This window comes from Coptis chinensis, chromosome 3 (genome assembly GCF_015680905.1).
Source record: "Coptis chinensis isolate HL-2020 chromosome 3, ASM1568090v1, whole genome shotgun sequence".
NCBI classification, from domain to species: domain Eukaryota; kingdom Viridiplantae; phylum Streptophyta; class Magnoliopsida; order Ranunculales; family Ranunculaceae; genus Coptis; species Coptis chinensis.
In genome coordinates this window covers 36,196,888-36,223,837 of record NC_141458.1, presented here as the reverse complement: position 1 = coordinate 36,223,837, position 26,950 = coordinate 36,196,888, and the positions used below count along the sequence as shown (strand labels likewise).

Here is a 26,950-nt window from a genome sequence, read left to right as displayed (position 1 = left end):
CAGTTTTTGAAGTACAAAATATTGTAAGAATTGCAAACTAATCTAATTAATCAGAAATTGATAATAAGTCCTCATGGATGCAAAACAATGATCAAGTTAAGGAGCCTAAGTTTATCCCTAACCAGTAGGGTAATGTGGAGGATCCATAGCAGGCATTGCGTCGAAAGTCGGAACTTGTGGCTTGAAAGAACCCTAGGCATCTTTGAGGATACATTTCAGGATTCTCATGTGATTGCTTGTAGATTTCAATTATTGATGTGGGTATGAGTGTTGAGAGAACTAATAATCGAAAAGCTGATTGCTATCGCTATAATTATGGGGAAATAAAAGTTCATTCAATGCACAAGTGTTTAAGAATACCAGCAGTTTCAGTTTATTGCTGTGTAAGTATTGCATCTTACTTTGAGCAATCGTGATATTTAAAAGTAGTAGTTGATGGGAAAATTTTTAATTCCTGGATCAAGATATCGAGTTTGAGTATCTTGAACTTAATCTCTTTATTTTCCTTGTAGCCATCCATTCGCACTCAAAGAACAAGCGAGTCCACAGAGGATGCAACACTGACTGATGTCTTGAGGTCCTTTTCAAGTGAAACAAGCACCAAAGCCATTATCAAAAAGATTAGCGTAGACGTAGCCCAACTACTTCTAGCACATGCTTTTCAGGTAATAAGTTGTTGCTTCGTTAGTCCTTTAGCTAAGTTGACTCTACATGTTCTTCAATATATTAACTGTACAAAGCTAATACCTAATATCTTTAACTTGGATTGCATGGTGATAAAACTGTTGGCGGGTGGTATGATAGGTAATCGGGTGCTTTAACTTGGATGGTCTTTGGGGGTCTCTGTATTTTGATGGGGTCGCGTGGGGTGGTATGATCTTCCCTGGTGGGATGACTGTATTAGGGGTTTAGGTGGGGGTCTTGGTATTATTTAATTAGCTGCTGGCTAACTACTTAAATATTAATATAATTTTTTTTAGATTAACTTTCATGGATTAAAAAAAGGAAAAAAGTGTATTTTACTTGATTTGTCTTCTTCACATACCTAGAGGCCATATTCTGAGGGTTTTAGTCCCAGAGCTTTTAGTGGTCAACACAATTTGGGAGGAGATTATATAAGAAGAGGACGTCTAGTGTGCGCAGGGTGTATGGGTGCATTGGCATAAGAGACATTGATTACAGTACTTTTTGGTTCAATAAACCCTCACTCCTGCCTGATGAGTGTCTCTTATGCCAGCGCACCCATACACCCTGCGCATACTAGACGTCCTCTTCTGATATAAGAAAAGAAGGTTATGATAGAATTGGCTATCCCGGTGGTAGTCAGGTTATAATGATGTCTTCTCAAATTGAAAATAACTTTCAATTCGAGAGGAAATCATTACAACCGAACATCCTCCTGGGGTAGCTAACTCTATCATGTCCAGCTTCTCAAATATTTCCTTATATTTTAGGTTAAGAGTCGTTCCATAAACATGAATAAACAAAGTCATAGTACTACATCACATACACAAAGGTTAAGTGTGACAAAAATAATGTGGGAAAAGGACGAGAAAGCCGGCCTACACAAAAAGTGAACAAAAAGAATGAGAGAGAGGGAAAACAGAAAGTAGTTATGGTAATATGTGTTGACGACTGTCCAACTACAGCAAAGCTTGGTGAAAAGCTACTTTCAGTAGAATCTTCAGCAATGTTTCAATGTCTTGATTCCCGAAAGCAGCTAGTGGTTGGGAGATTTTTCAAGTCTGCATATGTAAAGTATGTAAAATGTAAGTCAATTTGAAAACCATTTATGATGCTTACTGTTCATTTGACTATAAAGAATGAGTAGTCGTATGTATTTGCAATGACAATTGAATTTTTCATCACCGAGATGTATATGTTATTGTATTAACTGGTGTACATAATGTATATGTTTCATTACAACATGATTGCTTGGGATGGAGACACAATTCAAGTGCATGGTCGGTAAACAGCTGGAAAAATTGATGCTTAACAGATTTGTTAATGGCCAGGTAAGCTATGCACACAATTTTTTCTCATATATCATCGATGAAAATTGACTTACTTCAGGGATGCAATATGCATGTATTAAATTGGTATCCTCGAGAGATAGAGAAGATAATTGATAGTGGTTGTAAGCCTCATAACAGAGCACTTACCAATTGGTATCTCTCTGTCTCTCTCTCTCTTATAGGTACCATTGTATGTGACCTCAACATCATTTTCTGTTTATACCTCATTATATAAAACAAAGTGTTTGGTTTTATTTATTAATGGCATTTGGTTTGGAAATGCAGAAGAAGAACTATTATGTGATAGGGGATGTTTATGGAGTATTACTTGTGCCTAAAAAACTTGGACTTGAAAAAGATACTTCATTTATTGCTGCTGACCTTAAATTTCAACTGCCCAATGTTGGGAAAGCTACCAAAGTGAGTTTTTTTACGTTATTTTTAGTGCTTGTTTGGATTAATGTTTTAGAGATGTCATTGGAAAAAGAAGAATCTTTTATGTTGATGCTTGAATGGAATTTGGAATAGTAAGGGGTATCCAAACACACCCTTGATTATAGAACTGAAAAATGCTGAGCCTTTTTCATTTTTTTTTTCTGCTTCAATGGGTTATACCAGTTTTCTTCTTGTGGACCAGATTGATTAGTAACTGAAGAATAGAGATTGTTGTATGTGGATGCAGGAATTTTTTAGAAGCAGAGAGGTTAGAGAGTTTTTCAGTGGAGCCTTAGCTGGTGCTATGACTAAAGTTGTTCTTGGTCCCCTAGAAACCATAAGGTGAGACATTGCAGTTTCAGTTTTACTATATAGTAATGGGATAGTACTCACTTTAACATGCAAATAAAGCTTCATTAGTCTCTATTCTGCTTTAAAACTTTGAAGGTTTCAACATAGTTTTTCTTAACTATAATACGGTTTGCTCTAAGGAGTTTAAACACACAGTTCAATTCATTGTTGATGGCATAGATACATATTTTATTTCTTCTTCTGCATAATTATCTATGACATAGTGATGTGTATGTTACTGGAGAATAATTGCATAACTGATATTTAGTTTGTTCTTTGCACACCAATTAAGAGTTGATCTTCCAAATTCCAACCCTCTGAATATTTGTTCCATATTTTTTAGATAATAGGCAGTATTTGTATTTATAGTGAATCATATTTACAAGTTTGGTCTGTCTTCCTCTTGGATTTTTGGCATTAGATGGGACATCAGTACAGCACTAAGGTTTCATGTTTGTAAATTGAGTGAATCAGCTGAAATTGAAGCTATTTTTTTTTCGGTTTTAGTTTTCTGGTATGAGTAGTTCTTGTAGAAAATCAATGTATGCTTGGACTTTTGGTTATCTTTATAGGGCTAAAACAAAAGTATTTTCAGATATGAAGAAGTGCTCTTTCAAGTGATGCGTTGTAATGACATAATATGTGTTGAATTGTTCTTGAAATTGCAAGCAGTCCACCTATGTATTTGTTGAAAGATAAGTGGTTGGAAAGTCTTAAATAGGTTTTATTTTTGCGAAAGACAAATGCATGGTTCTTGGGTTTGCTTAGAAATTGATGGCCACTGACCTTGTTGGGGGGGGGGGGGGGCTTAAAATGTTTTCTTAAGATCTACAATTGTGTTAACATATCTTGTTCTTGCTTCTTTAGACCATGAATTCTCTTCAGATTAGTTTAGTTTACTCTGTCCTTTCTTTTTATGTTCAGCAGAAGCAATTAGCATTTGCATCCAAGAGCTCTACATGCCGGTTTGAGATGAAACATATTTCAGATCTCCTCATGAGGCTTTAGGTACTTGGTGAACCTGTTTATTGCTTATGTTGCATGTTCATTTAGAATGACGCCAAATAGAGTTAGATTAATGTTTTGTTTATACTTATGTCTTGAGTTGAGGTTGTGAAAATTTTACTTATGAACTCGGCTTATTTATATCCAATTTCTTATACATCATGTTTTGAAGTTTGAGACTAACATGATTTTTAAATGTGAGAGTGCAGGCGGTGGGGCTACTTTTAAATGTGATACTTGCCATTTCATATTTGTCACATTGGAATTGATAACTCAAATGGCGTAAGAGGAAGCTTGATGGAGATTTTGTGGTGGTGCTGGTGGGATGTGTGTGTTGTAGGTGTGTGTGGTGCTGGTGGTAGTGCAAGTGGTATGTGTGTATGCTGGTGAGGTGTGGTGTATGCTGGTGGTGGTGTGGTGTGTACTGGTGCAGGTAGGGTGGTGTGGTGTGGTGTGGTTGTGCTGCAGGTGGTGTGATGCCTACTCGTGTGTGCTGGTGCAGGTGTGGTGTGGTGCAGGTGGTGTGGTTGGGCTGGTTTGGTGTTCTGCAGGTGGTGTGATGCCTACTCATGTGTGCTGGTGCTGGTGCAGGTGGAAAGATTTTATAGAGTTGGGGGAAGTGAGGAAAATGAATGGAGGGAGCAGAGAGTGAAATAGAGTGGGTGGCGTTTGAGTGCCATGCCTTTATTCTTGCTCTACTAAACTCGAATTTGGTGGAAAACAAGTTGGACTTGGGTGATCATTGGTTTCTGAAGATAATTGTAGTCATTTTACATTGTCAAAATTTATATATGAAATTTTTTTAAAAAGAAAAAATGGTGAAAATAAAACTTCAATGCTTTTGCTATTCATCTTCTCATTGACCACAAACAAGCTCCTTTGTAATCAGAAGATGTCCTTCCAAGAGAAATAAAGAAGTCGGATTAATGGATAGCAAGTTAACAACTAGTACGATCCTAGATATGAAGACGTATGATAGTGGGTAGTAATGCTCTAGTCAATCCTTTCTATTCAACTTTTGTTTCCTACATTTTCGTTAATGTTGTCGTTGGTGTTCTTGATACATTTCATATTTCTTTACTCCAATCAAGACACTCCTTTGTAAATAACATGAATTAACTTTTTAATATGTATGAACCATTTTAAATACAAAATAAATTTTAAAAATTAATTGCCGGTAGAAAATTTTGTGTTATCAAGCACCAACAAATCTGGCAAATGTCATTTGCCAGCATTTGCCAGTTGATGCAAGTTGTGCAAACAAGTAGTGGCAAAATAAAATTGAGGAATAAAATTTTCCCACTAGATATATTCCTGACAAATTTTTTAGTGGGAAATTATTTTCCTACTATATATTTGCCCCGATTTGAGGTCGGATCATATTTCAATAAGAGGGTTTCAATAAACCGAATTCACTTATCAAAAAAAACAACAACAAAAATAGTATGATCCGACCTCTAGTATGATATATGAGGTCGGATGATATATCTAATGGCAAGTAGACTACAATGTCATTTGTTGTTGGATACTTAATTATATGTTATATCTAGTAGTTTAATAGTAGTATGCTATATATATTAATTTAATCGTAGTATGCTATATCTAGAAGTTTAATAGTATTATGCTACATCTAGTAATTTAATAGGCGTATGCTACATCTAGTAGTTTAATAGGAGTATGCTACAAGCAAAATGAATAGTTAAGGATAAGAAAGTAACAACACATCTTCTCTCCCTCTAACATTTAGAATGGCGCGAACTAAACTTTTCCCTCTCACTAAAATCATTTCAACTTGAGAACTCTTGCCTCCATTTCTCGTAGTGTACTTTGATCTTCAATAATTATAAGTATGAGGTTAGTTGATTTCTCATTTGGCTCCTTCTCTTTTTCATGTCTAGGTAAAATTTCACAATTGAATGGTGTATGATTTAATGTTAAATGAAGTTGACATTGAATCAAATGAAGTTGACATTGAAATTTTCCAAAGTGGTATATGGTTTGAGCACCATAGTTATTTGGTTCTGACCATTATACTGTTCAAGCATTTATGTGTTTTTTTTTTACTATTACCACTGTGATTACTTCGTAGAATAAGAAAACGAGTGAATATGCACTAAAAGTGCACTTGTTTCATGTAGCAATCCGATGATGAATCACTTCTCTGATGACGAAGAAGATTGGCTTCGAAATTCATGTTTTGATAGTTTTACGTATGAGGATAGTGATTTTGTGAATGTCACATCTATGGGGGAGGGTGAAAATGTTGAAATTCATGAGAACAGTGATAGAGACAGTGACGGGTGTGAGGCTAGTAGAGTTTTCGAAGCAGACAAAACAACATTCTATTCTATGCAGTTCAAGACGATTGAGGAGGCTTTCGCAATTTACAATCAATATGCAAAGTTAGTCGGTTTTAGTGTTCGTAAAGATACTTATAGAATGCGTACAGATGGTGTTCATGTTAAGCGGAGATTTCTATGCTCAGCTGCTGGTGAACGAAATGTAAATAGGGTGACACCCAGAAAACGCGACATCGAATCTAGAGAGTCGAAGGCCATCAGTAGGTTTAAATGTAAAGCCCGCTTTGAAGTTGGTTATGATTTTGAATCAAATTTGTGGGTTGTGAAGGATTTTATTGGGGAACACACACATCCACTTGTACCAGATCCGAGCTCGATGTTCTTAAGATCACATAGAAATGTAAGTGAAAAAGATTTGCAATTTTCTACAAGCCTAGTTGATGTTGGTATTCGTAAATGCAAGGTGATGGATATTTCTGTACATAGGGCTGGAGGTTTCTCAAGTGTTGGTTTTATGAAAAAAAACTTGTATAATCATATGGGCCTTGATAGGAGAAATCGATGTATTGATGGTGACGCCAACGCAATACTGGCTTTCATGGATAACAAGGTGAAGGGAGATCCCTTATTTCATTACAATTATAACTTAAATGAGGGTGGGCAGCTGGTTAGACTGTTTTGGGCAGATTCCACCTCACGTGCGGACTACAGTTGCTTTGGAGATGTATTGTTGTTTAATTCAACATACAAGAGCAACCAGTACATGATGCCGATTGTTGTGTTTGCTGGAGTGAACAACCATCGACAAACAGTAATGTTTGGTTTTGCATTATTGACGAGTGAGTGTGTGGAGTTTTACGAGTGGGTATTGAAATATTTAGTTGGCACGATGTATGGCAAACACCTTAAGTCAGTGATCACTGATGGTGACCCGGCGATGCGCGAGGCTGTGAGATCTACTCTCCCAAATTCGAAACACCGCTTGTGCTGTTTGCACATTATGAAAAATTGCCTAAAAAATATCCACATCCTTGGATTTTCAAAAGATTTCTGCTCTATTATATTTATGAAGTGCTTGACCAATGAGTTTGAAGAAAGGTGGGAAACACTCGTGAAGAAATTCCAAGTCAGTAATAACAAATGGGTGAACATGATATACAAGAAAAAAAAGATGTGGACAGAATCATATCTCCATGGTGAGTTCTTTGCCGGTTGCAGAAGCACCCAACGTTGTGAGAGTATAAACTCCGTAATCCGGCTTCATGTGAAAGTTGGAATGCAGTTGTTTGAGCTGTTTGGAAAAATGGAAGTGGTAGTTGCAAATATCCGGCACCGAGAGCACGAGGAAGAGGTGATGACGAAAGTAACCAAACCAGTCCTTCATACCCACTTGAACGATTATGCAAATCAAGCTGCATCTATATATACACGAGCTGCTTTTGATTGTTTTAAGAAGCAATTAAAGGATGAAGTGATGTACACTGTAGATGGTAAAAAAGATGTGGGTGACAATATTCGTGTGTACACCATGAGTCGCCATTTGAATAGGCAAAAAAAGTTGACTGTGAGATACAATGTTGTATTGCAGGATGCTAGCTATTCATGTGGGCTATTTGAGTCGTCTGGATTTCCATGTAGACATATCATTTCAGTTTACAAACATGAGGACGTTGGTGTGATACCTCAGGGCTGCTTTTTAAAGAGATGGACACGGGATGCTAAATCGGTTGTTCGATTAGGAGAACCCAACTTTTCTGACCGAGCGGCCTCTGTTATACATTTCAGTGATCTTACAACCAAATGTAGGCAAATATGTTTGTGGGCCTCCCAAATAGCGGAAAGCACTGAAGCTTTCAAAGTTTTTTAGCTTATTTTTCTACAAAGAACCGAACTCCATCTGCTTCTTGAAGGCAGTTGACATGCTCCTTTTGAGATGCCTAATAGTCCAACAGAAAATCCAATAACTGATGAGACTTCACCAGCTTATGAAGGCAGCCCACGTGTTCCTTTTGAGATGCCTTTTACTCCGCCTAAAACCACACATCGGCAATCAGTTAATGATCCCCCACATGTAAAATCCAAAGACCGACCGCAAAATCCTAGCAGACTTCAAGGTCACAATGAGACGAATAAGAATAAGTGTGGTCATTGTGGTGAGACAGGTCACACAAAACCCACATGCCCACTCTTACATCCGAAGGACGGAGGTAAGTTTTATTTACCTTTGCGATTTTTTCTTTAGTATGGTCCCAACTTTGTAATGTCTTTATTTCCAATTATATCTTTTGATTAGTTGTTGATTCTACTTTATTTTGGCAACATTTTCTTTGTGTTTCACTATTTTACAAGTCCAAGTATTAACCGCAACTATGTTGAACGCACTGTTCGAGTTGCCGACCTATGTGAGGAAGATGACGAGTTGAACAGAGATACAGGGTGTAAGTTGAAAGTTTGACGTTATAAAATTCATTTCCATATAGACCTGTGGATAACAGTTGACATTGATAAGAGTGTCCGTTTATCTTTTACCTACATCAAAATATATTGCTACAAGGTGTGGGAAGTCATAATAACATGCATGCATGTACATCTCACTTTTAGTTTTAGAAAATTCCTTTTGGAGCACATGACATTTTATTTCTTTGGGTTATAAGTAAGTAAATGTTGTTTGTTTCATGGCCTTAGTGAGATTGGATAAAGGAACACTAGGATCTTGAAGGTACAAGTGTAGTAATGGTGAGCAAGGTACGACACATGTTTTGGTTTCACACTTGTTTAACTTAGATGGGGATGACATTATAGTGTAAACTTAGATTGTATGGTTCGCGCAACTCTTTTATTTTGATTTTCTGTTGAACTTACAGGAAGAAGTGGTGGTGATGTTCCTAATGGTGAAGTTATTGGTCATGTTCCTAGTGGTGATGTTCCAGGTTATGATATTGGGTACAACACTCCAGAAAAATTCAATGTTGAGAATTTTTGTAGTGAGGATAAGCGGGTGTTTTTCCGCATGATAGATATTTGATGTAAGGGAAAGAGATGTGCAATTGAACAATGTAGAGTAATTTTGTTGTTAGAAGCAGTTGTTCCTAAGCTTCTCAGAAGATTTAGCGATTGTTGTAATAGTTAGAGCAATTGTTACAACGGTATTTATTTTGGCTTCGTGAATCGGATAGATATTGTGATTTTTGCGATTCGGGAAGAAGTTCAGCGATGTTGGAACTTGTCAGTCCATGAGTCTTTTAAAATGATAAAATGTCTTCATATCACACTTTATGTGGTATAATTTGGAATATGATACTCTATATGACATATTTCAGTGTTAACTATTATGAAAGCGGTTCTCAGTATGATACTTTATGTGGCATATCTCAGTGTATTAAAGTTGAGTTTGGGCCTAAAGCCAACAATTCGAATGTCAAACCCCATTTAGCCTTGTTCTTTTCTCTTTCTTTCTTCTCTATCAACAGTAAAAACAGCAAACTCCAAACTTCTGACAACAGTTAAATGGTAGAACTAAACTCCAAACTTCAAACAACCTAAAAGTACAGAGCTTGCAAATCCACTACAGAAGATGAAGAAGAAAATGACCAACAGTAAAAAACCATCAAGGATGAAAGAAACACCTATGAAAGCAGTTGATACAACAAAGAAGAGAAAAAACGAGGAAAATGTGCATTTAGAGTCAATGGGGAGGGGGAGCAAAAAGCGATGCCCGGGAGAGAAGGTCAAAGATAATTTTTAAGCTTGTTGTTAATTTATGGATTTTTAAGCATAAACATTTGAGTTTTTTGAGGTTGGATTATTTAGAGGAATGTAATGCTATTAAATGATTGAATCTAAATAAATTCTATTCTATTACTTATTTCCATGCATAATCTACATGAAATACAGTTAGCAGCTAAGAAGAGGGAAGGGAAGGAAGTGGTAGTTCAGAGAGTGGATGAAGATAACAAGAGCAAGAAGGAAGAGAAGGTAGTGGATGAAGATAAGAAAGAAACAAAATCTTATCCTTTTCGCTTAAGCTTGTTACCAATTTTTTATCTTGCCAATAAACTCCGTGAGTTAAAAGTTGGTGTTGGTTTCAATGATCTAATGGGTAGAACACCATTTGGTCATATTTTTAGAGTGTTCTTTGATGATTTGTTAGACAAACAAATGTTGGTAAAAAAAAAGCATCATAGTGGATATTATTAAAACTTACGATGAAAGGGAAGAAGCATTCAAGTTAGGAGAGGTGTTTGTCAAATTAACAGCTGAAGATGTTTCTAGAGTGTTTGGTATGCCAATGAATGGGAGTCATGTGACTACAAACGTAGATGCGGACGAGTTGAGTAAAACGGGGTTTGTGACTCGTCACTTTGGCAGAGAAAAGAACTTGTCCAAGGAATTGATTGTAAATGCTATTTATAAAGTGGTGAATTCATGGAATGGCAAGCATGATGAAGATGACTTCATCAAACTTATTTCATTATACATTATCACCACTCTTCTCTTTCCAACACCATCAAGAACACAGTGGTGGTTTTTGAAGTACTTAGAGAATGTAAAAAAATGAATGAAGTATCCTGGCCAAGAGTGATACATCAAAACCTTATGTGCCGAATGAAGATGTACTATCGTGAGCCTACAAAAGTAAAATCTTGCGCAGTTCTTCTTTTGGTAACTTATAATCTAAATTCACTCTAGTTTAGCCTTGTTTTTTTGTCATTTTATTATTAATTTCATTTTTTACATGTTTACTAATTTTTTTTTGTGGCTCTTGATATCAGTACTGGTTGTGCGATCACGTCAATTTGGTTGATGCAATGCCAAATAGAGGTGCTGATTATGTACCTTCGTTCACAAGATGGGATATTGTAACACTCAGCAAAATGCTTCGTACCCAGGCCTTGTCAAATTTGGCCGTGGACAAGGTGAGCGAATGTATTAGAATTTGAAGTCATTTCCCTTCCCCTATCGGTCTTCTTTGAAATTCGATGATGTAAATTAATTTCATACCAATTATGGAAGTAGTTTTCACTGTCTGGAACTCTGTTGCAATGTCAAGTTCATTTCATATTGATTTGATTTTTTATCACTTGTGAAGTTCAGCTTCTTAATTTTCCATGTCAAATGAACTTGACACATGTCAAATGCATTCGACAGTAGTTTTTTCCAATGTAATTTTTGTCCAGACAAATCCCCTATTTTCAATGTCAAATGAACACTTTACATTGCATTCTTATTGTGTGAAGTTATTATCGGTGTTTTCAGGTGACCGCCGAAATCAAATTTAAGGAAGTGGAGCTTGTTACGTTGACAAGTGATCCGATTCCAACAGAAGAGGACTTAAGGGGAAGGTGTATTAAGTTGGAAGAAGAAAATCAAAGCCTGCGGGCAGAGAATGAAGCCTTGAAGGCCAAATTAAAAGAAAGAGAAGAGGATGCTAAAGAGAAGTCCAAGAAGGAGTCTGGGGTTGAGGCTGAAAAGGAGATGTCACCTTTTAGAGATAATGATATCCAAGCATTGCCATTGACACCGTCTGTTCCAATGGATGTGATGCTAACAAATGAAGCCAACAAAGAGGAGCTGCAAACGGAGTTGCAATCAATGGTTGTAAATCAAAAGAAAAGGACGAGAACGCCTACACAAAAAGTGAAGAAGAAGAATGAGAGAGAGGGAAAACAGAAACTGATTATGGTAATATGTGTTGACGACTGTCCGCCTATAACAAATCTTGGTGAAAAGCTACTTTCAGTAGAATCTTCAACAGCGTTTCAATGTCTTAATTCTCGAAAGCAGCTACTGGTTGGGAGGTTTTTCAAGTCTGCACATGTCCAATATGTAAAATCTAAGTCTATCTGAAAACCTTTTATGATGCATACTGTTCATTTGACTGTAAAGAATGCGTAGTTGTATGTATTTGCAATGACAATTGAATAGGCCATCACCGAGATGTATATGTTATTATATTAACTGGTGTACATATTGTATGTGTTTCATTAGAGCACCGTTGCTTGGGATGGAGACACAATTCAAGTACACGGTAAACAGTTGGAAGAATTGATGCTTGATAGATTTGTTAATGGCCAGGTAAGCCAAACACACATTTTGTTCTCAACTTCTCATATATCATCGATGAAAATTGACTTACTTCTGGGATGCACTATGCAGGTATTAAATTGGTATCCTCGAGAGATAGAGAAGAAAATTTATCTTGGTCATAAGCCTCAGAACAGACCACTTAGCCATTACTTTGACACTATGACTTGCGTATGTTCGAAACCTAAGGTTATATAATACACAGTATTGCATACTATTGGTATTGGTATATTCGTAACGGTATTCATATGAGGTATTCTTATTAGGTTATTATTAATATTTTTTGACAGACTGCTGTGATTTAGGCAAAACACCTTGAGAAGGTTTTTTTGATTGATCCACTGCATCAACTTCATGAAAATGTTAAGAATCTATTCTTTCCTCTGAATAGTGGAAAAACAGTCAAAGAAAATGGGGGATACCATTGGATGCTCCTACATTATAATATGATGGATAACGTATGGACACACTTTGATTCAAGGAACACAAGATATCCCCTCACATCTGTTCCATACAGGAATGCCACGAAAGTAGTGAGCTACTAAACTTGAGTTTGTGCACTTGCATGTGAAACTGTTTTGTTGTTGATCTTAAGTTGTAGGTTTTGTTAGAGTATTTTTTACTGATGATATTTGTCATATCTTCTATCAATTTGAAATGGCAATACAGATGGAACGTGTCTATACAATTTTAAATGAACACATTGCGTAGAAGAAAAGCAAGAAACCCCTTTTAAAGGCTACATTGTTGGAAATTGGAAAGTGCCCTCAACAATGACCATATTCGTAAGTACTTCTAGCCTAGTTCTTTTGTGATAAAGTTTGTCGAACATTGGAAATGTGTCGTGAGATTTTTAATACTTCTTTTGTTTGAGCTTTAGGGTGGATTGCGGACTATTTGTGTGCAAATTCATGGAGTGGAAGGCACGTTCCATTGATCACTTCCCAAAATTACACCAAAACGCGATGACTGATTTCAGGGGGGAGTTAGTGTACAAATTACTAACCGATGAACCATCTTCTTGGAAAGCATAATAGAAGCAACACCCCCGAAAAGCAAATGAATGTTAATGAGATTAACTGGGGGCTTACAACTGAGGATGCATTGGATTTGATTGTGGATGCTATGGATTTGATTGTGGATGCTATGGATTTGACTGTGATGACGTTGGAATGAAGTATCCGGATTTCGTTAGCACTTAGGGCTCGAGTTGGTCTTGTTTTAGTTATGTTAGCTAAGTATTGTAGTTGAATTTGCATGAGCTACTTGTTTGAAGAATGGACTAATTATATTAGCTTATGAGCTCTTTTATGAAATAAAAAACTTTGCTTGTTTCCTTTTCCTTTTTAAATGGTGTCTATTCTGTTAAACTGACTTCATTTTAGTTTTGGAATGAAGATATGATGGTTGAAAGCAGTTCAGACAATATCACCTTTTATGTGCATTACTTTTTAATATGACACTTTATGTGACATACTTACATGTGTTTACTACTATGAAATCAGTTATGAATATAACACTTATTGTGATATAATTTTGAATATGATACTCTATGTGACATATTCAGGCATGTTCAGTACTATGAAATCAGTTATTAATATCATACTTATTGTGATATAATTTTTAATATGATACTCTATGTGACATATTAAGGTGTGTTAAGTACTATGAAATCAGTTCGAAATATCACACTTATTGTGATATAATTTTCAATATGATACTCTATGTAACATATTCAGGCGTGGAAATCAGTTCTGAATATGACACTTTATGTGGTATAATTTGTAATATGATATTCTATGTGACATATTCAATCGTGTTCAGTACTGTGAAATCAGTTCTGAATATGATACTTTATGTAGTATAGTTTTCAATATGATACTCTATGTAACTTATTAAGGCTTGTTCAGTACTATGAAATCAGTTCTGCATATGACCCTTTATATGGTATAATTGTCCATTTGACAGTCTGTGAACATCCTAACCAACAAACCATGAATATATCAAACTATAAAATCATACACAAGTCATGAATATGAAAGTTAATATAAGTAGAGAAATAATATCATTGTATCCCATCATAACCAAAACAGACCACCACAAGTTAACTTACATTTTGAATCTGTTACAATAAGTTTCCAAAAGAACAACACTATTACAAGATTCACAAAAACCGAAGGTCTTTGAGTTCCAACGTCAATTTTGTTGAGGCAATGCCAAATAGAACAACACTACGATAGAGATTAGAGCAAAGGCTAACTAAAAGATTGACAAAAAACTTAGGTCTTCGAGTTTCAACGTCTCCAAACTATCGAGGCAACAAAAAAGACGTGCAAACTTCTTGAAGCATACATTCTCCATATCATCTGTGGGCGCATTTTGTTTAGTTTCGACATTACCATTGAGACAGCAATGTGTTGCCGGAAATAAGCCATATCCTCCTACAAGTTCATATACAAATCCGCGTGGTTAGTCAAAATGGAGATTTAAGGTAACCAAACTATAGATAATTAATTGGACATATTGAGAAACATACTAGATTGTGTCAAATTGTTACCTAATCAAACCAATGTACCAATTTTTCCCCATCCCAAAGCTCCATGAATTTCATCATGAACACCCCACAGTCGAAGCTATACATATAAAGATACGTAGTTACTATACTTTCAAAGATTGCACTAAACTCAAATTTGAAACTATAAGTTAATTAGGGCCATAAGATAAGATATATACCCATTGTGTTGTTGTGGCACATCTTTGCATTTCTCAATAACCCAGTCTTTCACATCACAATTTTTGGAATGGAAATCCCCAATCAGAGACAAAGTGTAGTGCATTTTTGTAACCTAAGAAAACACAAAAGTCAAATTTAGTTCGAAAATATGAAGCGTGGACTGTGAGATGTTCTCAAATGATCACAAAAATACTTTTAAGTTACAAAACTCACCATAGACTTCATTGAATCCGTTCCTCCACAAACGTAGGATGTGCTACCCGCAAGAGAGTCCAATATCACAACTTTGCGAGCACTAGGATCAAAGATATATAGCCACCAGTGATTACTGTTGACGACGGGCACAAACCACTACACAACCACAATCAAAAGTAGTTCAAGGTGAAACTCTCTACCAAAGTTGGGAACTGGCTTATCAAACCATGAGTTATAGTAGAATCATCTTACCCTTCGATATTCGCTAATATCATTGTCCAATTTAATTGCACAAGCAGCGGAAGTTAGTTGCGTCTCATTTTTGGTTTTAACCTACAAAAAACAACATTGGGAATGTACTCAAAAGGTACATCATCATGTTAGCCTTTTATTATAGAACAAAACCATTTTCACTTCATACTTTACTCGCACCCATTAGGTAAGGGTAGTAATAGTGCCTATTGTAGTTCGTAGGCTTGCTATTTTGCTCCGTGTTCAGGTACGCACACCAAGCAAAAACCAACTACACCAAATATAACAAGTAGCAAGGTAATTAAATTATTTTGTAATCCCAAAAGCATTAGTAGTTTCTAATTAAAAAATAGTGCAACAAAATGCGATCGTAACATACGAAGCTAGTTACTCTGCCATTCCCAAGTAAACACTTAAATGTGGATCTATTCTCCGACCATCTGTTGAAGTCCACGATGAAGTCCCTACACCAAAGAAAAGGAATTTAGTATGGTTTGGATGAAGTTCTACTAAAATTAACCATGTACATAAGCCAACACCGTTTACCCTGCTTTTCCATAAGGTGAGTATATTGAGCGGAATACAGCTGCTTCCTCCACTGTTAGCAGTACGTGAGGTTGTACCCAGTCTGCCTTCACATCTTTAAATAGATAATCTTCAACCTTGTTGTCCGATTCAATCTAGAAAGCGAATAAATTACTATGTGACATATTGAGGTGTGTTCATAAATATGAAAGCAGTTCTAAATATGACACTTTACGTGTTCTAATTGGAAATATGATACTCTATGTGACATATTGAGGTGTGTTCATAAATATGAAAGCAGTTTGGAATATGAAACTTTACGTGCTCTAATTGGAAATATGATACTCCATGTGACATATTGAGTTGTGTTCACGACTGTGAAATCAATTCTGAATAGGACACTATATGTGGTCTAATTTTTAATATGACAATCTATGTTACATATTGAGGTGTGTTCACTACTATGAAATCAGTTATGCATATCCTACTTTATGTGGTATATTTTTAAATATGATACTCTATATAACATATTGAGGTGTGTTCAGTACTATGAAATCAGTTCTGAATATGACACATTATGCGGTATACAGTTCAATTTGACACTCTGTTAACATCCCAACCAACAAACCATCAATAAATCAGACTATAAAATCATTCAAAAGTCATGAATATGAAAGTAAAGACCTTAATCTAAGTAGAGAAATAGTAGCAAACTCACACAATTACCTCTGTTATTATCCTCCTCTTTGCAAAAGGAGTGTCCGGTGAAGGGAACATGTTACACCCCGAATTTCGATAAATCAGATAATAATAATTATATCCGACTCCTCGATATCCGAGATGTGACAACAACCTCACAACCCAATCTATATCATAACCCTAATGAATAATAACACATGCGGAAAAACTAAACAATAAAATACTCAAAACAATCCACTCATCATTAAGAAAACTTGTGATCAAAAATTAAGTTACAAACTTCTTCACATAAGAATTCGAAAAAAAAATAAATTAAACATATGTCCCCAACAAATTCCACTACATCTCTGAGGAAAAATGAAACGACATCTTATTAAAAAAAAATGCTAACATCAATCACGAGCAGCACGCCACCTTCTCGAACATCAGCTAACCCTGTCCAGGCTGATCGACTATGTTCATATAAGAACACATCCGATTAGCAAACATGCAAATCGGGTCAGCATTATAAATAATGCTGGTATGAGTAGCCGTAGAAAAACCATTTAGACATACATAATATTTCATTCTTTACATGGAAGGTAGTTTCTTCATCGAGGCGCCTTAGCTTAAGGTAGTTAGTTCCTTCATAAAGGCACCTTAGCTTCTAACTAAGAGTAAATAACTTATGGCAGCCTAGTACTTACCTTTATGCATGCTCTATCGCAGAGTGGGTCCTCTCTGCAAGAATAATTAGTTTAACCCACTCTCCTGCAAGCAATTTGTAATAATCATAACCAAAATGAAACTTAACATGAAAGTCTTAAATCAATAACCACACCTGAGGAAAATATCATGGCAGTAACATTTATCAAGTGTCCCTAGTAACCCGTCGTCTCTATGTTTTACCTAGTTTTCCTGGCTACCACAATCGCTACCCAACGCCGAACATGTACATCCACATGCCTCCCCTTACATAATGTACCACTCCGTGCGTAACTACCCTGAGCGGGATGCCGCACACCAGGTAACCCTCACACAAAAGCCATTATGTAAGTAATGTCACTATTCGGCATAAAACTAATGCGCATCTCATTCTAAAGTTTTGCGAACGAGATAATCAAGCCACTATTCGGCTACGATTGCCCAACACATGGGTCAATCAACATCTCATATATATACACCCTATACAGGGGCCAATCATATCACATACGCCCACACAGGGCAAATCACATGAGTTGTGGTAGCTAGGTTCTAGGATTTTCGTTACGTAATTTATTCAAATGTATATATCTAGGCATCTTAAAATTTCTCTATCTTCACGTGTCAAAATTTACACAAGATCGACGTCAAATCTATATTAGATACTGACAAACAAGTTTATACAAGTGTCACCCACATCCTATCATCGGATTGGTCCATAATATCAATCTATAACATATTTAGAAAAAAGTCAGCGAACGGGTCAACAATCAATCCAATACCGATGGTCCTAACGGTGGTCATTCCACCCGGTCCTCACCCAAACCCATATTTAAAAAGAGTTCAAACCCTGGTCCTAAGCGACTAGCTAAACTGACCCGGTTTAACCCGGCCCATAAACTGATCTGACCCAACTGGAAATTTCAAAACTAACTAGATCCCATGCGATCCAATTCAAATTTTAGGACCAGCCCACATAAACCTTTTAAACCGGTCCAAACCAGAACTGATAGGGTTCGGCCCAACTAATTAGTCCCAAGTCAAAAACTAAACAGCGACCTGGAGCACTGGATCGCTCTCACGGTCATCCCCTTCGCAGCAATAGCCGCTAGCTTCCAGCCACCCCCAAAAATCCTTCACACACCACCCACCAATAACTCAGCAAAAATTATGTGGGTGAAAAACCCCACAACTTTACTTCACCAATCGACCACCAATTTTCAGTTTTCGTAATCCCCCTCAAATCCCAGATCCGACCGCCATTAATGTTTTTTTTTGAAGCTTTCAAATCCCCACAAACTCCCCACTACCACCATACATCAAACCACCAACCCACAATACAACAAAATAGTTCAAACACGAAAATAAATACACAAATCAAATTCCTCATTATCCGCAAGAATGGCAAGTAATGGCGTTTTCTGAGAGGAGGAGGTTAGGGGGCTCAGCGCCTCCCTTTACCACCACCTAATGGTGTTAACAGTACTATCAATCTACTAAGTTTTAAACATACACAATAATAATACTCTTTGAAGAGAAAAATGGCAGAAAAATGAAAGATGAACAGAACGGTTTTGGACGTACAGTCAACTGTGTCTATATACGGGAAAAACAGAAAAATAAACTACTCACCTCCTGTGTTATTGACAACAGAAAATATCGAAGAAAAAACGAGAGAACCAATCCCAGCTAGCTCGCGAAATCCGCGTTCTTCTCCGTTTTCGGCTTGTGTGTGTTGTTTGTGGTTTTTCAGAAAAACTAGTTTCTCCGGAGACACCCTATATTCTCCTTAACTTCCAAATTACTAAATATTCTTATATCCTAACTATGGAAATATTATTTCTATTAAAAGTATTATATATATTATGTTCCTTAGGTTAATACCTTATTTCCTTTTTATTTAAAACTTTCCAAAAATTAAAGATAATCTACCCACATTCAAAATTCAAATACTAGTTTCCTATATTAACATTATTCGAAATTACTATTTGGTATTCCACATGCTAACGTTGACCAGAAAATACAGTCAAATACAGAAAATATTAAATATTGTTATGCAAATAATGTAAATATAAAAATAGGGGTCTTATAGCTATACACACCTTAAAGGGATCTCGCGTCGAGAGAGATTGAGTAGAGGACACTAGGCTTAATAACTCGGATCGCCGATTCTAACCTTGTCCTCTAACTCCCCGTAACATCCTTCTCATCTTCACTCCATTGCACCTTCACCAAGTTCACTTGTCGCGCGAAGTTGTTTCACGCCACGGTCCACGATGGTGATAGGTTTCACCGAAGTCGCGTCAAATCGTCATTAATCTTGATCTCGCTGGCTCAACAATCTGCGGTCGGGTCTTTCACACACTTTCGAAGCATGGAAATATGGAAAACATCATGCACCAAGGATAAAGCAGCAAGCAACGCGAGCTGATATGCCACACTGCCCACACGAGCAACAATCTCGAACGGTCCAATAAATCTAGGGCTCAACTTGCCCTTTTTCCCAAACCTCATCACACCCACGATAGGGGACACCTTCAAAATGCAAAATCCCCAACTTCAAACTCAACTCCCCTCCTCTTCCGATCAGCGTAGCTCTTCTGTCGACTCTGAGCTGTCTTAATCCGTTCTCGTATCACCCTAACATTCTCTGCAGTCTCCCTAACAATGTCTGGACCAAGTAAGACACCATCATCCACCTTGGCCCAACACGCCGGTGATCTACAGGGCCTCCCATAAAGGGCCTCGAATGGTGCCATGCCAATACTAGAGTGAAAACTATTATTATATGCAAACTCAACCAAAGAAATATGTTCCTCCCAACTGCCTCCGAAATCAAGGACACATGCCCGAAACATGTCCTCCAATATCTGATTCACCCGCTCTGTTTGTCCGTCCGTCTAAAGGTGATATGCTGTGCTCAAACTTAGCTTCGTGCCCATAGCACAGCTGGAAGCTCTCCCAAAACTCTGATGCAAAAAGTGGATCTCTATCGGAGACAATGGAAACAGGTACGCCATGGAGTCTCACAACCTCTCGAATGTACTTCACTGCCAAACTATCAGTGTTTCGCCGTACCCCAATCGGAATAAAGTGAGCAGATTTCGTCAATCGATCTACAATAACCCAAATAGACTCATTTCCCTGCCGAGACTTAGGTAATCCATCCACGAAGTCCATTGAGATTTGTTCCCATTTCCACGTGGGAATCTCCAAAGGTCGCAACAAACCTGAAGGCCTTTGATGCTCTGCCTTCACCTGGTGGCATGTGAAACAACGAGACACATACTCTCCCACATCTCTCTTCATACCTTCCCACCAGAAAGTCCTCTTCAAGTCATGATACATCTTCGTACCCCGGGATGGATAGTGAACCGAGACCTATGAGCCTCATCCAATATCTCTCTTTTCAACTCAACATTGTTCGGAACACAAAGTCTATTCCGGATCCTCAAAGCACCATCAGAATCTACTGACCAATCTGTAGGGCAATCATTGAGAAGATCCACCACTAAGTCACCCATACGCTGTACCAAAGAAAGATCACCCATCTGTAGGTTCAAAACCTTACTCACCAAGGAAGGCTGGACTGTCAAACTGCCAACAAAATCTCTCGCCGTCCCCGACTCAACATGGAAATCTACTGAAGCTAAAATCTCAAGTGACTTCCACTCTTGCACCATAAGTGAAGTCATCACACTGTGTTGCCTACTCAAAGCATCAGCTACCACATTTCCCTTACCAGGATGATAAAGAATCTCAAAGTCATAACTGCTAATGTACTCCATCCACCTCTGTTGTCTCATGTTCAACTCCTTCTGTGAGTACAAATACTTCAAGCTTTTGTGATCCGTGTACAACTCAAACCTCTCCCCATATAGGTAGTGTCGACATACCTTCAAAGCAAATACCACTGCGCCCGGCGACTCCAAATCATGTGGGATATAAGCCTCTCATGGAGCTTCAATTGTCTAGATGCGTAAGAAACCACCTTCTGGTCCTGCATCAAAACACATCCCAAACCCGTACCACTAGCATCAGTAAAAACCACCAACTTCCCGCCTCTAATGGGAATAACTAAGATCGGCGCTGTAGTCAATCTTTGTTTCAACTCTTGGAATGCTCGTTCACAATCATCATTCCACAAGAACTTAATATTCTTCCGCGTCAACTGTGTCATCGGTGCAGCAATAAGAGAAAACTTCTCTATGAACCTCCTATAATACCCGGCCAATCCTAAGAAACTCCTCACTTCAGTGGCATTAGTAGGTTGCTTCCACTCTTTAACCGCTACAACCTTCTCGGGGTCTACTGCTATCCCCTTACTCGATATCACATGTCCCAGAAATTTGACTCCAGCCACCCAAAACTGGCACTTGCTGAACTTTGCATATAACTGCTGCTCCCTAAGAATCTATAACACTAACCGCAGATGCTCCTGGTGCTCCTCAACATTCTTGGAGTACACAAGAATGTCGTAAATGAAAATAATAACGAACTTGTCCAAATACGGATGGAACACCCGATTCATCAAGTCCATAAAGAATGCAGGTGCATTAGTCAGTCCAAATGGCATAACAGGAAACTCGTACAACCCATAGCGAGTACGAAAAGCTATGAGAGAAATACTCTGCTCTTCAACACTCATCTGATAGTACCCAGTCCTCAAGTCAAACTGTGAGAATATCACTGCCCCTTTTAGTTGATCTAGGAGGTCATCTATCCTGGGCAATGGGTACTTGTTCTTGATCGTCACCTTGTTCAGCTCCCTATAGTCAATGCACATCCTCAAAGTACCATCCTTCTTGGACACGAAGATAGCTGGTGCAGCCCACGGCGAGTTACTCGGAAGTATAAACCTAGTTCATACATACCTTAAAAGGTTTATACTTATATCAACACATAATAATAAATAATAAGCACACAACACACCACAACAAAAGTCAAACACAAACAACAAGGCTTACCTTTTCTGCAACAACTCCTCAAGTTGAACTTTCATCTCATCCAGCTGCTTTGGCGCCAGTCTGTACGTTGACTTGGAAATTGGAGCTGTCCCTGGTAGCAAGTCTATCCGGAACTCTACCCTCGGCTTAGCGGCGATCCGGGATCTCCTGAAAAACGTCGGTATAATCGCGTACCACTTCCACTACACTAATGTCCTTTTCCGGTATTTCCACCGAATACAGGAAACTAGTCATCACCGAATCTCCCTGAGTACCGCACTCATAAGTGGCAAAAGGAAATCCAGGGCTACTAAAAGAAATGGACCTCGCAGCACAATCTAAAGTAGCATAGTTTTTACTTAACCAATCCATCCCTAATATGAAGTGGAATCCTTCGAAACCCAAAACTACAAGGTCCACTATGAACTCATGAACCATAAAAGAGATCTCAAAGCCCTTACAGTAATCATACAAAGTCACTGAACCTCCTAATGGTGTTTCAACACGTAAAGGTTTAGGGAGTGGGGTGGTTTTAACATATTCTTTTTCAACGAGCTGATGAGAAATGAAAGAATGAGATGCACCAGTGTCAAATAGAACTCTAAGACTGTTATGAGATGTAGCTAAAGTACCTGCTACATTTCCCTGTCCTGCAACAGCTGCAAAGGCACGAGCTGGTGGTGCCTATCCCTGTCGTCCCTGCTCTGCCCTGAATTCATGTGGGCAGGTACTAGCCCGGTGTCCCTATCGTCCACATTTATAGCATTTGCCTGAAATTGGGGTGAAAATTCTCGGACCTGGAAGAGCTGCCATCTGGGGCCTAAACTGTCCATTCTGCTGTGGTTGACCTTGGTAACCTGGTCTCTGATTGCCATTTCCCGGTCGATTCTGATATTGATTCCGCTGGGCGATTCGACATCGATTTCCGCCTCTTCGGAAACCATTTCCCTACTGGGGTCTCGGCTAGATCTGCTGAGGTCCCCTGTTTCCCTGACCATACGGCCCAGGCCTGTACCGGTCCCCACCATGACCACGATGTGGTCCAGAAAGTCTGGAATCACTAGCTCCTCCCTTACCCTTGTCTCGGATTTCATGAAACTCCTTGTTCTGCTCCTCATACATCAAAGCAAGATCCAAAACTCGATCAAAAGTGTCTTTGCCAAAAGGAAGTAATGACCTCGACAAGTAAGGGTTCAGTCCCTTGATAAACTTTCTATTCTTCTTCTCAGGAGTATCCACCAAATAAGCAGCAAACCTTGACAACTCATTGAACTGGGTAACATACTGTTCAACTGTCGTCGACCCCGTCTGCTTGAGCTGTTGAAACTTTTCTGCCTTCTATTCCCTCAAAGCATGGGGAATAAACCTAGCCTCGAACTTCTCCTGGAATTCAGTCCAAGACATCGTATCAGCATCAACATGTGGAAGAATAGACATCCACTTAATCGTGTCTTTGATCATCGTCAAGATGGGCAGCCAACTCCTGCTTCTGAACCTCTGTCAGATCCATGCGCTTGAAAATCATCTCGCAAGCTTTAAGCCAAGCTTCGGCTACAAGAGGGCCAAGGGTTCCAGTGAACCTCTTACCACCCAGGTTGGCAAAGTCCTTATTACGCTTAGCAAACGGATCATTATGATTCCCTGCATTATTCTGCACGGCCTGCAAGAGCCGAGTTAACTGTCCCCCTGTCATCTGGATAGGAGCGTTCCCTACAGGTTCAGCACCATTGCTAGCTCGTGTCTCAACCATGATCTACAGTTCAAACAAAACTCCTATTAATAACCACAGAAACCCCAAAACACTCAACACTATTACCCATAATCCATATCCGAGGATCACTTAGACATTCCCAATCTAAGCTAACCAAATGCTCTGATACCAAACTGTCACACCCCGAATTTCGATAAATCAGATAATAATAATTATATCCGACTCCTCGATATCCGAGATGTGACAACAACCTCACAACCCAATCTATATCATAACCCTAATGAATAATAACACATGCAGAAAAACTAAACAATAAAATACTCAAAACAATCTACTCATCATTAAGAAAACTTGTGATAAAAAACTATGTTATAAACTTCTTCACTTAAGAATTCGAAAAAAAAATAAATTAAACATATGTCCCCAACAAATTCCACTACAACTCTGAGGAAAAATGAAACGACATCTTATTAAAAATAAATGCTAACATCAATCACGAGCAGCACGCCACCTTCTCGAACATCACTAACCCCCGGTCCAGCCGATCGACTATGTTCATATAAGAACACACCCGATTAGCAAACATGCAAATCGGGTCAGCATTATAAATAATGCTGGTATGAGTAGCCGTAGAAAAACCATTTAGACATACATAATATTTCATTCTTTACATGGAAGGTAGTTCCTTCATCGAGGCGCCTTAGCTTAAGGTAGTTAGTTCCTTCATAAAGGCACCTTAGCTTCTAACTAAGAGTAAATAACTTATGGCAGCCTAGTACTTACCTTTATGCATGCTCTATCGCAGAGTGGGTCCTCTCTACAAGAATAATTAGTTTAACCCACTCTCCTGCAAGCAATTTGTAATAATCATAACCAAAATGAAACTTAACATGAAAGTCTTAAATCAATAACCACACCTGAGGAAAATATCATGGCAGTAACATTTATCAAGTGTCCCTAGTAACCCGTCGTCTCTATGTTTTACCTAGTTTTTCCCGGCTACCACAATCGCTACCCTTGAACATGTACATCCACATGCCTCCCCTTACATAATGTACCACTCGATGCGTAACTACCCCGAAGCGGGATGCGCGACACCAGGTAACCCTCACACGAAAGCCATTATGTAAGTAATGCCACTATTCGGCATAAAAGTAATGCGCGTCTCGTTCTAAAGTTTTGCGAACGAGATAATCAAGCTACTATTCGGCTACGATTGCCCAACACATGGGTCAATCAACATCTCATATATATACACCCTATACAGGGGCCAATCATATCACATACGCCCACACAGGGCAAATCACATGAGTTGTGGTAGCTAGGTTCTAGGATTTTCATTACGTAATTTATTCAAATGTATATATCTAGTCATCTTAAAATTTCTCTATCTTCACGTGTCAAAATTTACACAAGATCGATGTCAAATCTATATTAGATACTGACAAACAAGTTTATACAAGTGTCACCCACATCCTATCATCGGATTGGTCCATAATATCAATCTATAACATTTTTAGAAAAGGTCAACAGTAAACGGGTCAACAGTCAACCCAACAGTTGACGGTCCTAACCGGTGGTCATTCCACCCGGTCCTCACCCAAACCCATATTTAAAAAGAGTTCAAACCCTGGTCCTAAGCGACTAGCTAAACTGACCCGGTTTAACCCGGCCCATAAACTGATCTGACCCAACTGGAAATTTCAAAACTAACTAGATCCCATGAGATCCAATTCAAATTTTAGGACCAGCCCACATAAACCTTTTAAACCGGTCCAAACCAGAACTGATAGGGTCCGGCCCAACTAATTAGTCCCAAGTCAAAAATTAAACAGCGACCTGGAGCACTGGATCGCTCTCACGGTCATCCCCTTCGCAGCAACAGCCGCTAGCTTCCAGCCACCCCCAAAAATCCTTCACACCACCCACAAATAACTCAGCAAAAATTATGTGGGTGAAAAACCCCACAACTTTACTTCACTAATCGACCACCAATTTTCAGTTTTCGTAATCCCCCTCAAATCCCAGATCCGACCGCCATTAATGTTTTTTTTTTTTGAAGCTTTCAAATCCCCACAAACTCCCCACTACCACCATACATCAAACCACCAACCCACAATACAACAAAACAGTTCAAACACGAAAATAAATACACAAATCAAATTCCTCAGTATCACAGTAATGGCAGTAATGGCGTTTTTACAGAGGAGGAGGTTAGGGGCTCGCGCCTCCCTTTACCACCACCTAATGGTGTTAACAATACTATCAATCTACTAAGTTTTAAACATACACAATAATAATACTCTTTGAAGAGAAAAATGGCAGAAAAATGAAAGATGAACAGAACGGTTTTGGACGTACAGTCAACTGTGTCTATATACGGAAAAAACAGAAAAATAAACTACTCACCTCCTGTGTTATCGGCAACAGAAAATATCGAAGAAAAAACGAGAGAACCAATCCCAGCTAGCTCATGAAATCCGCGTTCTTCTCCGTTTTTGGCTCGTGTGTGTTGTTTGTGGTTTTTCAGAAAAACTAGTTTCTCCGGAGACACCCTATATTCTCCTTAACTTCCAAATTACTAAATATTCTTATATCCTAACTATGGAAATATTATTTCTATTAAAAGTATTATATATATATATTATGTTCCTTAGGTTAATACCTTATTTCCTTTTTATTTAAAGCTTTCCAAAAATTAAAGATAATCTACCCACATTCAAAATTCAAATACTAGTTTCCTATATTAACATTATTCGAAATTATTATTTGGTATTCCACATGATAGTATGTTGACCAGAAAATACAGTCAAATATAGAAAATATTAAATATTGTTACGCAAATAATGTAAATATAAAAATAGGGGTCTTACAGAACATATTGCATCTTCTCACAAGGGGAGGTGTCTTAAAGACATCTTCTTCGTAGCTCTCCGCATCAATTATCTCAATGCCTTCATATATATCTTTCAGTATGGGTTCCTCTAGTCATAAAATAGGCTACGAAGTGTTGTAAC

At 38.1% G+C, this 26,950-nt stretch overlaps 1 protein-coding gene across 1 annotated transcript; it reads left to right on the top strand.

The window, feature by feature from the left end:
- The first annotated feature begins 5,954 nt into the window (after positions 1-5,954).
- LOC147509417 (protein FAR1-RELATED SEQUENCE 5-like) lies at positions 5,955-7,973 on the top strand. Its single transcript, XM_086597808.1, has one exon. The coding sequence runs from the start codon at positions 5,955-5,957 to the stop codon at positions 7,971-7,973; it is 2,019 nt and encodes a 672-aa protein (XP_086453934.1).
- The last annotated feature ends 18,977 nt before the right edge of the window (positions 7,974-26,950 follow it).